General features: G+C 37.5%; 1 protein-coding gene across 9 annotated transcripts in view; it reads left to right on the forward strand.

Moving 5' to 3' along the window:
- The window catches only part of heph (polypyrimidine tract-binding protein 1 heph), a 422,565-nt gene that overhangs the window by 277,706 nt on the left and 131,636 nt on the right, over positions 1 to 13,223 (forward strand). For 2 of the 9 annotated variants that reach the window (XM_076114252.1, XM_076114247.1), the window contains one exon: positions 5,656 to 5,712. The exons of the other annotated variants lie outside the window; for them this stretch is intronic. Coding sequence is in view for 1 of the 2 variants with exons in the window: in XM_076114247.1 (XP_075970362.1) it covers positions 5,656 to 5,712 (57 nt within the window). In the remaining variant the exon portion in view is untranslated. The remainder of the gene's footprint in view (positions 1 to 5,655; positions 5,713 to 13,223) is intronic. 9 annotated transcript variants of the gene reach the window in all.

Below are 13,223 nucleotides of genomic sequence, written 5' to 3' on the forward strand. Positions count from 1 at the left end.
CGCATTTAAAATTTTTAATACTTATTAAATAATCGTAAAAAGTCGTAATAGTAATATTCGATGTGCAGATCAATTTCAGGGATAATTTCTTGTTACTGAAACTTAGTTTTCAGTATTTTTATACCGCATTCACTTTCCGGATTATTACTGGAACGGTAATGCCGACATTCTATTAAAGAACCATCCTGTAAAGGGGTGTAAGTCTACCTGTATTTCTTTGTGTAAACACCATCGATCGTTTTTTTTTCCTGAAAATAGGCAGGCTGTGAAGCGATAGCAAAAAAGGCTCGATGAATAGCCGTCTGCACCGGAAAGTCGGAAAAAATCGACACAGATTCGCGCCTGTCCGTTTTATGGTCGATATGTTAATAAACATTCGACGTGCTTTGAATGGATGAGATTACGGTACTGCCTCGAAACTGCAAAGGCATACAAAGGATTAATAAAGATAAACGCTCAAAAAGTAATAAAACTACTCTGTACGTATACAGAATTATCGTATTATGATTATGTATTCATGTTTAATCTCGACCAGATTGCACATTCTTTTTATAGCCTCCATCAAAGTTACATTTAATAAGGCATTAAAGTTTATTATACGATTCTGTAACTAATAATAAAAAATCAAAGAATAGTCGTGTGTTGAGCAACTTATAAAATGATAAGTTTCCTGTTTGTTTACTTACTAGTGGCGTCATACGCATTGCGTTGAACACGTGTGGTATTTACTCGGAACTGAGCGTGTGTGTAATTTTACGTTCCTTACTTAGTTATTTCGGGAACCATTTCCTTACACGGGAATATCCGTGTTGAACCCAACAACGCCGGCTCAGCTGTGGGTGTCGGTATTTCACATTCCTGCCTGAGACATCGCGAATTAATTTAAAATTTTTCAAAACATATCTTCCAGAATAATTCATGATAAAATAGACGTTACTTTATTAAATTTCCTCCTACCTGGCCAGGTTGGCTCGGTAAGGCTTCGCTTTATGGCCCAATTTAAAAAATGTTTCACATTATATGGGGAGAAAATAATGCAGTACAGTCTTACAGTGAAATTAAGGGACTTAAATACGTTTTGTACTTATCTTCATTTAAAGCGAATTGCGAAATGAATAAAATTGTTTGAAGTAAAAGGAAGAAGCGTGAAACGTGTAATTTCTTTAAAAGGTTTGTACCGAAACGAGACCCAAAAGTTTATCGGTGTCGTGTGACCCGCCAATCAAAATGTTTCCTAATTTACCGTTTCAAATGGGTGCCTACTCCTATTGAAACAAAGAAAGAAGTGGTCAAACAACTCGCACGAACAAAGCTAAGTTTTTAAATTGACGACAGAAGTCGCCAAGTATTCCGTGATCAAAGAGAGCAAGAGCGCGGCTATCGCCACGGACCTCGGAGGGGGCTCGCCCGAACACACTACATTTTTGTTTAACCCCGGTATGTCTCCTTTGAAAACGTCAAAACTAATTCGTAGCAGTTCTGTGATTACTTCGATCTGATCTTTTCTGTTGTGTTTAATGAAATTGAAAACGTCCCTTTGTCGTAAAACTATTCGGTAGAAGCATACCGGTAAATAAAAGTAGTTTTCTCGGTCAAAGTATTTTCTCATATAAGCTTAGGCTTAGTATTTCTATGTGAGTTGGCAGGGTATTACATTTACGCATATTGCGAAGGTATGTTATTAAACATTAGACACATTGTGTATCTTAATAGGGGCGTAACTCCGTCGGTTGGCTGTTTCACTTCAAGTTTTAGAAGTTCTGACGACGCATCTTCTCGGGTATTGTTTAAAGTTTATTAAGTTTTGAACATTGCATGACGTAAGTCGACGGCGACTGGGTAATGAACTGAACATGGGGTGACTACCACTATTTTACGTTATTATTCTCTTTGTTCTATGCGGCCATTTATTTACCATTAAGTTGGAAGTAGTATAAGTTATATGAATGTGTGATCAACATCAGATTTCCTTAAACAGATAGGTCTCGATAACTTTATTGATACTTTCGACTTAGCTCACTCGCTGAACTTATGAAACCCGTCTCTATCGAAGAAGTTGGTAGTTTGTTACAACAACTTTCTTTAATCTTTTTCATTCACTGATCTACGAGTATGAATGAATGTCTCATTTAAAACGATTTATTATGAACTCAACTTTATTAACATTATATTAAAATTAAATCATATTCATATTGTTATTTTTTTATTTCACACTCAATGCATTATTAGTTACGAACATCGTGGAGTCTAACAAACAAAGCAAAACCATTATAAAATAAAACACATTTGGTCTTTAATATTCTTAAGTGCAGGTCTTCAGCGAAACTTTGGTACATTTCGCACACATTATTTTACGTATACGAAGTTGAGAAGTTCATCGCACATTTACAAAGCAAACATGGGTCTGTTCGTGTAATTAGTTAAGACAAGTTTTGAAGAGATGACGGTGCAACAAGTTCTCTTGCATTAACTTGTGATCAGCCCGAAGCGCCATCATTCCCGCTGAAAATACCCCTCTAGTTTTATAAGTACATTGTCAAGAAATTGTGTGAGAAAATTTTAGGTGCAGTTAGTTGTTTGAAGAAAGTTTGCTCCTTTGGGCTTTCGTTTCACGTTTATTCTGTCTGAATACTATCATGTTAGAATATTAGTTTAGAAAGTATTTCAACAATATATTTGCAGTCATTTTGGTATCTGATATTTATACGGTTGTAACACGATTAGTTTGATAAGGTTGCAATAGCCGCACTCCAACCTGTGCCCGGCCAGGGCATGACCGGATTTTGTTTCATATTACATTAATATTAAGATATGTAATTAGTTATGCAATGCGAAGGTTATAATGTTTCTAAGCGTACTAATTAGTTTTTAAACCCAATTAGATATCAATATAGCCCATTTATTCATTTGTTTTATAAGGAGAGTAACTACGAAAATCCTGAAGAATATATCGTGAGCTGATTCGCGCGCTAACTTTCCTGTTGTTGTTTGAAACTGTTGAAAGTGAAATTCTAAAATCATCGTAGCACATAATCTTTTTGTATAAATATCTACTCTATAAGTATTCTATATATTGGCTGTTGAAATAAATAGTCCAAGTCCTATAAATAAATAAAAGTTAGAAACTTCCCATAATGAAGAAGGGATTAGGTCTTGAGTCCATCTTAATTTAGTAAAATGTTATTGTTTCAAACGGCTCATAGCGGGAAATCGCCTCCCATATTGCGATTATAATCACGGGAAAGGCATGTAATTACCTTTTGCAGCTATAAGTAATACTAATAGGATATCAATACGGTACTAATAGGACTTAGTACACAAGAGCCTTGCTCACGCTCAGCGTAGCGTATAACTACTGCCACTTGACTTCTCACTCACTGACTGATCAACGTATGTGTATAGGCACTACGATTTACTATACAATGTTTCTTTGAATTGTTCTTATTTTATGCTTTGGCAATCAACATAAAAAATCTATAAAAGCATAATTTAAAATAACAAGTCGCCTTCCTTTTTTGTATTCAATTAATTTTTATGTTTTTATCTTGAATTCTCGTCACGAAACGCATTTTTTTATCGAACCATGGCGTTACCATCTTACTATTGTATAATATAGTTTTAAAGTATTGTTACAAAGGCACATGTGCCTACTAAGCAAAATAAATGTTATTACTAACCATCCAAAAATATTAAACTACGAGTAAAATGTTTTGTTTTGCTGAAACGAAATTCACTCTAAGCCTAATATAACATTTTCCAATAAAATAATATATTGCGCAATTGAGCATAACAAACATTTTCGCATGAAATCAATTCGCAGAATGTATTAATAACAGCGGGTCCGGCGCATTTTTCTATTTTCCATTTCATTGTTTGGATTTCAATAATACCAGAATTCAAAACATGGCTTGCTTTGTTCCATTTTTCACAAGAGGCTTCGGAGTAATCCTTTTATTCGTTGCATTCTTGTGCACATGCCATGTTCTATGTCATAACACTACATCGAATTAGACGTGTCAAATGGAAATTTCATCGCGTCGTATCAAACTGTATTATCGTATTAAATACGTCACATGAAATTGTTCCATAGTCCGTCCAAAGCGAAACAATTCCGATGTTCGTTTGTCGCGTCACCATTATTCCCCGAGAGTTTCTATGCACGACAACATTGGAGCAGCATTAATAACGGAGATCCATAATCCATTCTCCAGTACCGTCCTTTGTGAACTAAACGTTTATTAGCGGAAAATCATTTTGGCCTTTAAACTGGTCCCGTTTGATCGACTTTCAGTTTTCGGTACAATAGCTGTTTAGATTCGGGTTAGTTTAATGACGGACTAATAGGAATTTGAACACGGGACCGAGTGGTATACGGCTAATATGTTGTAGGTAACCGTTTACCTAACTCAAGGCAGAAAATGGTAACCCATTTCGCGTGAAATATAATCTATTACAATTATGTGTACGAAATTGGAACATTGTTGTAAATGGCTTATTTGAATCGCTCAATTTATGAACAAATTGTACTAGGAAAGTGATGTTAGTTTAGCAATATTCAATACGAAGTGCGTACATACTGAAGTAACACGTTGATTTATTATTCCGCTCCATTTTACGTCGCTAGAAGTGAAATTTGTTTTTATTGTCAGTCTTTGGCAAAAGTCACTGTGATTATGAAGGTAATGAAACTGTATTACGTTTGTTTCTTATTGATATTTCCGTGATCGGATTATATTTTGAAGATTGTAGTAAATTAGTTAAGTAGATCGTTATTGAATATCGCGCTGGAAATGTCACCTAAATATTTCAATGCTCTATCCGTTTACCCTAAATTTACTTAAAACATAGCCCGTCCACCCACGCGCGGTAGATTCAATTTCTCTGCCGTCTCTAGTACCAAAACATAGGAACGCATTCACCGAATCCCCAAGAGCTTGATTCTAGTTGATGTCTATTTGCATGACTAACCACCCCTTAAAGCCGGGGCTAGCGGCCACGCCGTGGTCAACAATACGAACGTTTAGCAATTCGCCTCATAATGAAGTTAAGCGGAGATTGTGGTCGGTTCGCCTCCACCCCTATGAATCGTGAACGGAACAACGTTACCAACTAGTTACTGTTTGTGTAAACAATGCAGCGCATTTAATATACGACGCGGCTAATTGCTATTGCACTTGATAATTGAAAATATCTACAATTTCGTTCGTTGTTTCTGTCCGAATTGCTTAGCTGGTTTGTTTTGTGAGAGTGAAATTCGGGGTATGTTTTGAATTCGCTGACGCTTGTTGTTGATAGGGTTGTCCTTAGTCTCTATACGTCTTTATACAATAGTTTACTTATTTGTATGTCTACATCTTGAATTTAATTATGATGAGTGGTGTTAAATATCTTTGTAAAATAGCGGAACGCGGCTTGAGCTCAACTAGAATTCAAATTCTTCAACACGTGTAGTAAACAAACTCGTAAGTACTGAACAGTTACGCTCTGAAAAAAGAAACATAACGGACCCATACAAAGAAATTGCTTAAACCATACCATTTAACCGGCACTATCCCATAGAATTCCATGGAATCGCAGCTATTGTTTCGCGCGCGAAATTTACCAGGAATCGCTTTACACGAACAAGCCGTAACAATATATCTCTTTTGTTCGCAGGTGAGTGAATCTTCACTACTTGAGTGCAGCAACGGGCGCTACATCGCGTCCGAAACGGTGAGTTCCATTCAAAAGTTATCGTGTTCACACTGCCACTTGTAAAATCACGACCATTTCATCATTCAAATCTATAGAGGGTTTCCATGTGAACACGCTGTTTATTGGCCTTTTCACCAGTAGAACTGTACTGTAATATAACTTAGTGTTTCGGACTAAGGTGAAGGAATAACTTGTAATGTTATCTATCGCTTACTTTCTCCAGATGTTAATGCCGATCGTGGGATATTTCCTTAGGCGTTCGAAACTTGCATACCTAATAAATTCGCAATTTAATTAATAGGCTAAAAATAAATGTAAATATGATTAAAAGTGACATTGTCATTGACGTAGATCAGAGATATTTTTACTCCAAAAAATAAGCGACTTGCCCAAATGAATCGTCTATTTGTTAGCAAATTTGTTTCCCTAATATTATTTTATACGGAAAACTTGAAGGACCACGAAAGTTGTTCAAAATCGTAATAAGACGAAAAAAGTAAAAGATACGTCGAAATAAAAAGTCCAAGAGCTAATCAACAAGACTTTTTCATACTTGTAGAAGTATCAAAGCGAGAGTCGTACTTCGCTAAAAGTTATCCGCGTTTTTTGCGGACTCCTACACTTGCGTAAATATATATTTTTTATTTCACTTTTTAATACAATTTCTTGGATCCAGACAGGATTGCCTCGACTGCTTACAACTTATGTAATTTCTAGTTTCCTTTAACGTGATACTGTCCTACAATTACATTTTATGCATTCAAGAGTTACTTATGTTTCTAATACCCTCGACCGTCGTACTTGTAACAATGGCATTCGAAGGGAATCCTTAAAACGATAATAATGAGGATTTTCAACTTCCAGACAAAATTCAAATCATAGCAAAAATATTTCTCGTAGCCATCGAAAAACGTAATTCAGCAGTGGTAGTCGGACGCACCGGCCCTCCGTACTTCGTGGCCACTCAACCCTCCCCCCGCATCTGTTCACGGTTCGGATCCAAAGACTAATTACGGCCGAGTTTTTACCACCTCTCTCTAACATGTTTCCATTGCACCCGTCGGCGAAAAACTTCAAATGTAACTGGAATGAATTTAAACTCTCGCATACCGATTCAGTGTCCAATTTTCCCTGCAACCAAATCTACGTCTTCTCCGTTCCGCTAAATTGAAACTTAAGTCCCGCCACTAAGGTTCAAGTTCCCACTTAAAGTCCCGGCCCGAGGAAATTAAACTCCAGCAATCAAGCTATTTTAAACTCTGCTGTAAATAATATTAGGACTAGGTTTATCTTGCTAACGATGAACCATTTTCAAGCTGGTTAAGTCTCAAGATTCGTTCGTACACCTCGAGTTTATAATTACTAATAACTGTAATTATTTCATTTCTAGTTTTTAACTTTTAACACCGCTTATTATTTATTACAAAAACTGAGTTTACGTAATAATTAAATATACATATATCGTTGAATTCATCTTTCTAACTTTGTAGATTCTTGTCAACGCATTCTACTTACCTAGGCGTAAAGACTTGATAATATAGTATCACATTGATTATACAACATTCTTGGCGTGAATACAGGAAAACATTGTGCAGTGCAGCAGTATCTGTAACAGAAGTACAAATTTATGATTGAAACTACAAAACTTGTACAAAATCGACATATAGAATGCATCGAATGACTTTTGAATAATTAAATCGCAATCAAATTCTACAACCTGTTTGGGAATTCCAAAAACCAACGTATCTGGACTACGATGTAATTGTACTTGGAATATATGAGTGGAAAGAATTTCATTTAAAAATAGTAGAGCTAACGGCGGCGGGCGATCGCGCGCAATTTGTTCGCTGCATGTTTACCAATTAGCAATGAGTTCGCGTTTCACGTACATCTAACCCATTCCTTTTTTACTTCCATTCGATATTAGATTGAAGAAACCCTTCCGGTGCTCTGCGCTGATCTCCTCCGCGGGAATGTACCCGGAATAAGAGATGAACTTATATTGTAACGAATCGTTCGCTTTTATTTGTAGTTACAATTTCGATACGTTTCTATTCGATTGCAGCGTACGTTTCGATAGCTGAGCTTATATTTAGGTAACCGTGTTATTCAGTGGCGCGGATTATTCCCCTCGTATGTATGTGAGTCGTGTACCAGCAGCATGCAGGCAGATAACAGTCTCAATTGCAGAGCGGCACTCGTTGGATCGCCTCACCTCGCGCACGCCGAGCCTCGACGAGTTTTTGAATTTTTAAATTACTCATTGTGCGATGGAATGTTGCCAGACGCATTCCCTTGTACGGGCACTGCTTACGCGATCGAATGTGCACCCAAATCCTTGGCCCTACGTCTCATAATACGAAAAATGTCACGCGATAGTTGTAACCTTTTGGAGCACGCTAGGTGATATGCTCGCAAGCCTAGAACGACGTCCCCCTGAGTGTGATACTAACGAATGTCGTCCTAAATTTTTGATAGATAAAGTCGAGATATCTGTGACGCCCAATTGCACACTTAACAGCGCACTTGCAAACTGTGCTGGACCATTCCAGGGCTCACCCACGTAATCCGTAACCTGACTCAGGTTCGCAATACAGTAAATGTTCCACAGACGACAGTGAATTTTAATTTGCAGAAAATAAATACAAGCATAAATGCGGAGACTAACTGACATAAGTCGTAACATAAAACATTATGCAGTCTGACGTGTTCGAGGTTTGCCGTCTCCCTAGTTAAAGTTTAAGAATATCGTGTGAGAAGATTATTCACCTGGAATGCAACTAGATAAGCGTAACTGTATAGGGCGTTAACAAAGACAGCCGAGACGCTCTCGTAACCAAGAAAGTTATTCCACTTACGGCGACTGCATCTGCGGCTGTTCAATTGCTCGTATATTTGGAAACTGGCGGTTATTTTCGCGAATTGACGGCACGTTTATTTTTTTCACTACTTCTTCTCTAGTATCCTGTTGATGGTGAAAATGAACTTGCGAATTCAACGTCGTGTGATCGTGTCATATTTCATGTATTTACCGTTACACGCAATTTAAGAAAAATATTTTTCTGGTAACTCTGTCTATAACAGACACAATTATGAAAGTTGTTTTTTTAAAATTAGACTGATTTGAAACCGCGACGATATAAATTTTGTATCCTTTAACTCTAAATTAACAGTTTATATATACATGTATCAATGCATCTATAGAGAAGCCGCTTAAACGCATATACACTGACCATTGTCTTTCATACAAATAATCGTCGAAGTCATCGACAGAACCCGTTCCACTCCGGCGGCGTACCGCGTCGTAGAATGTTATTACCTCGGTACCCGGGAAGCGCGGGCGCAACCGCATGTGCGAGCGAGACAACACACGAAGAAAGTTGTGAGAGTGAGGGAGATGCGCGCCGTGGGAGGAGGCAAGGGGTCAGCGAAAGTGCATTGCCACGGCCGCAGTGCACCGCACCCGATGGGAAAAGTTGTTCTCCGAGCACGTAGAATATCCACCAACACGGGAAATTTTATGGGAAATATTTTGATATGTGTTCGACACCGCTATTACAACGGTTTTTGCTACATGAACCGCACGGAGCGAGCAACTTGCATAATCGCTTCAATTTCCTCACTAGTTTTTGTTAACTAAATGTAAGTCCAATACTTGTTTAGGATTTGTATTGTTTTTTCGGTCAGTGATTATGTTGTAAATGTTGAGAAATCCTGTTTCATACAAGTTTTAACACTTCCAACAGTTAGACACGCTCGTCTGCGGATCGCAGTCGCATGTATGATAGAAAATCTATCCAGATTACCGAGGAAGTTTAAATTATAAAATAATGTTCTGAAAAATCTTGTTAATTCATAATGAAGGCTGATACACGGCGCATAGAAAGAGCACCCTCGCTCCAGTTTCAATTTAAAGAAAAGGTAAAAATGAAGCGTGTCAAGTGGGGTTCCGTACTCTCGACCAGAACAGAGAGGGCCTGTTGGCTGTCGGAAACAAAGAGGGCATTTTTCGACATAACTTCTCCTTTCTTTGAGAACTTTCAAATCACCTGAGATTTGCACCCTTGACGTGAATGGGTCATCTCATTTGTTGCCTATCTTCAATTCGGTCCAATTCGTTTTCCTTGTCATTTCTCGTCCATTCGACTAAAAAACGGCTCACGGTAGAATATTGATTCTCGTATAGTGTACTCGTAAGTTAGTTAAGAAGTGTTGAAGAGCCTCTTGAGATGGTGAACGTTACGTTCAGGTAGGATCTGGATTACAGCGCTAAGGTTGTAGTTTAATATGCAACGAATTTAATAGTTAATGTTCGCGCGACGAAGCAAGCGTGTGTGTTCGCAAATTACTCCACACTTATTCCCGAGGGAGGGCATGTTGTGTAGATTTATGCTTGTACTTGGAGTTGCTGACACAGGTCGCTACAGAATCTGATTCGAGTCGTTCTGCATGCATCACGGGGATAATTGGCGCGGACGACTGCCTCTCTGCATGAAATCCTATTTTTCTCGTCGGGGTGAACTTCAAGTGGCATAGTTTGTTCTTTGTTGGAATACCAATCACGCTAGTATCTATCAACGAACAATTATACATGACCTGCAACATGTGATTCTGATGCTTATTCTAAATTGATTCGTTGTTTTTTGTATACTTTATTATGTAATCTAAACTTGACGTTATTAGGATTAATACAGTTCACTATTCACATTAGATCTATATCAACTTAACTGTACCATTCTTAACACATCACTCATATAAATTGTGCGAATCACATAATTGCTTTATCCGCCATTTCAAATCATCGAGCCATGTGAATAGGTAAAAGATTCCCGCATAAATATTCTATTTACGGGCTCCCGTAATTCTATATTGGTTTTATTTTCCCGCCTCATGAAACCGTCGTTCGAGATAGACGTGCACTTTATTATCCTAGTAATATCCTATTTTTACCACGTTAATAAAGGGAAAGATTATTATTTATGTCATTAACCCATAATGCTTTCGCCATTAAACAACAGCGCCCAACTAAAATGTAACGGCACCTTTAGAACACTTCCAGACATAATTTCTCCATTAAAATACAAATTCATTAAATCTTTCGTACTAAGGTTTTAACTTTTTCGCTAATAAAATTGTTGGGAGTGGATACTAGTAAGCGTGGCAGGTAACTTCGAAAGTATTTTTAAGTCGCGTAAAAATTTAATCACGTCAGTTAATTGAATACGGGAGGGCGGAATCTGGTTGATTCTGTTTTGTGCTTTATTTGGGTTTACCTACTTTTTCCATCAAAAATCGATGTTCAACATCTCGGTTGTAATTACTTGAAACTCTATTTATTTTTAACTAATGAACTATTTAAGAAATACCTGAGTAATTTTACTAGTATTAGTTATCTTAGAGATAGAAACAGGTATTTAACACATCCTGCCGATATAATATAACGAGTATTATCCATTAGTCGCCTCTCGCGTCTCCCACGGGAACTGTTGGTTACTCTCAAACCACACGATCAGTTTCGGAAATGAAATGGAAATTATTTATGCTATAGTATCAGAGGAAATAATAGATTCCAGAGTAGATTCATGACAACGTTATAAAGATATTTGTAGGGTTTCTGGTGATACAGCATAAAAATTGCTTTTCTGCAAATGGTCTATTAAAGCTTCATAAAAAAATGGACTCAATAAAACAGGTAGTAATAGTATGGTACTAAAAATACAATTGCATATTTAATTAATTTTCTTGAAGACAATTTCGAAGGTATGACGTTAAAAAGTTTGTTCGAACATCTAATTTGGACACAATTAACGGCCAATTATGAATTCATCTAACAACAGATTACATATTCTTTGCGAATATTTCTAGAAACTTTTTAATTAAAATTCTTTCGCTGAAGCCGAAATAAATCTTAAGTGGCTGCTGATAATTTCAATTTCCTACTTAAGTCTTCCTAAAACATTATTAGAAGAATCTGTTTCGTTTTAAAATATTATTTTTTTGTATAATAAAATATAATAATACGAATCGGAACTGGTGGAGGCCGTAAAGCTGATTATTTCTTCGGGCAAGTAGTAAAGTAAAAAGTCAACAATAATTACCAAGAAACTAAGAATCTCGGTTCTAGTTTTATACTTCGTTTATTGCCAAAAATATTACTGAGAATCTTTATACTCATATGATTTCTTCCATAAGTTCGAGTACGAGCATCTCAAGTTCTCTTGGCTTAAATGTCCAAATTCTATTAGTAAGTTAAGGTCGTACATAGATACCCACTTTGTTACAAAATTGTTTTTCCCGGTATAAAAACGTCCTATTTTTTCATTTTCTATGTAAGCTCGGTGGAGCACTCAACGCGATTCCTTTCATAACTATGACAGTTGTCATACCGTAGGCTTTTAAAAAACCTATTCATTTTGACCTCAAGACGACACGGGACTTAATAACCGGGGGTCGGGGGAGCCGAAAACGGCGGCGAGTGAGGTTCGCATCATCATTACGATTTAATTTCGGGGTAAGGCGGCCGTGACAAAGTCTACCGTGCCATTATTCTGTTCCACCTCGCAGGATGTTTAATAAACAAATGACGTGGGGCCTCGTAATGACGCTGCGGCCGCTACCCTCCTCTCGTCTTTTAGGGCCCATTTTAAAGTTGTCGCCACTGTGAGCTATGTACATTTTACGGATGCGATATCGGACAAGCCAAATGACACCTTTCAACGCCGCCAACGCTGATAAAACGCCCGCTTACATTTTTCTCTTTACATTTTAACATTTGACGCGTATCACACGTGTACCTGCTCATAAATTGTTCTAGAACAATTTTGTATAAAAATGTCGTACCTTTTTTTATTCCTCATTCCCTCAAACTCCGAATTCGAATAATTACTCCGAAGATTTTGTTCCCTTGGAGCTGTAAAATTGCGAATGGAGATAACAAGCGTTTTGCCCGCTCCACAATTCCCCTCTTACTAATTTATTCGTGGAAGTTCTTGTCGTTATAGTCGTATCTAACATCATTCGTGGGCTTATACTTTATCCGTTTAATACCCCGAGCATATGGGTTCGAGCTATATAATTTACTTCAGAATTTATCAATCTACTTACATATGGGACTTACCGTCTGTGTGTATATTGTTACAAGAATTAAATTGGATTATAAGTTTTTCGGCCGTATCACTGCCGCTGTTTATGAATTCCGGTGTCGAAGTGCGGCGAATTCTAAAGTAAAAATCGATTCCAATCTCATGCGGTGTCAGTTAATATCATAACATATATTGTTTACATTATTTACAAATGGGTTCAATACTTCCACAAACATTAGCAGCTGTCACCGTGTCGCTGTCTTAATGACAGTATTTATAAGGAAAACTCGGCCGAACACGAAAATACAATTTGGTAAAAGGTAGAAGTTGTCACAGTAACGCGAGTGAAACATTAGGCGGGCGGGGCGAGGAGTCACGTGACACCGTCACGTCGCGCCGCACCGCCCGCGCCGAGCCTACCATACAACAAATTACTAAAAAACAATG

The sequence above is a fragment of the Anticarsia gemmatalis genome, chromosome 5 (assembly GCF_050436995.1).
Source record: "Anticarsia gemmatalis isolate Benzon Research Colony breed Stoneville strain chromosome 5, ilAntGemm2 primary, whole genome shotgun sequence".
NCBI classification, from domain to species: Eukaryota; Metazoa; Arthropoda; class Insecta; order Lepidoptera; family Erebidae; genus Anticarsia; species Anticarsia gemmatalis.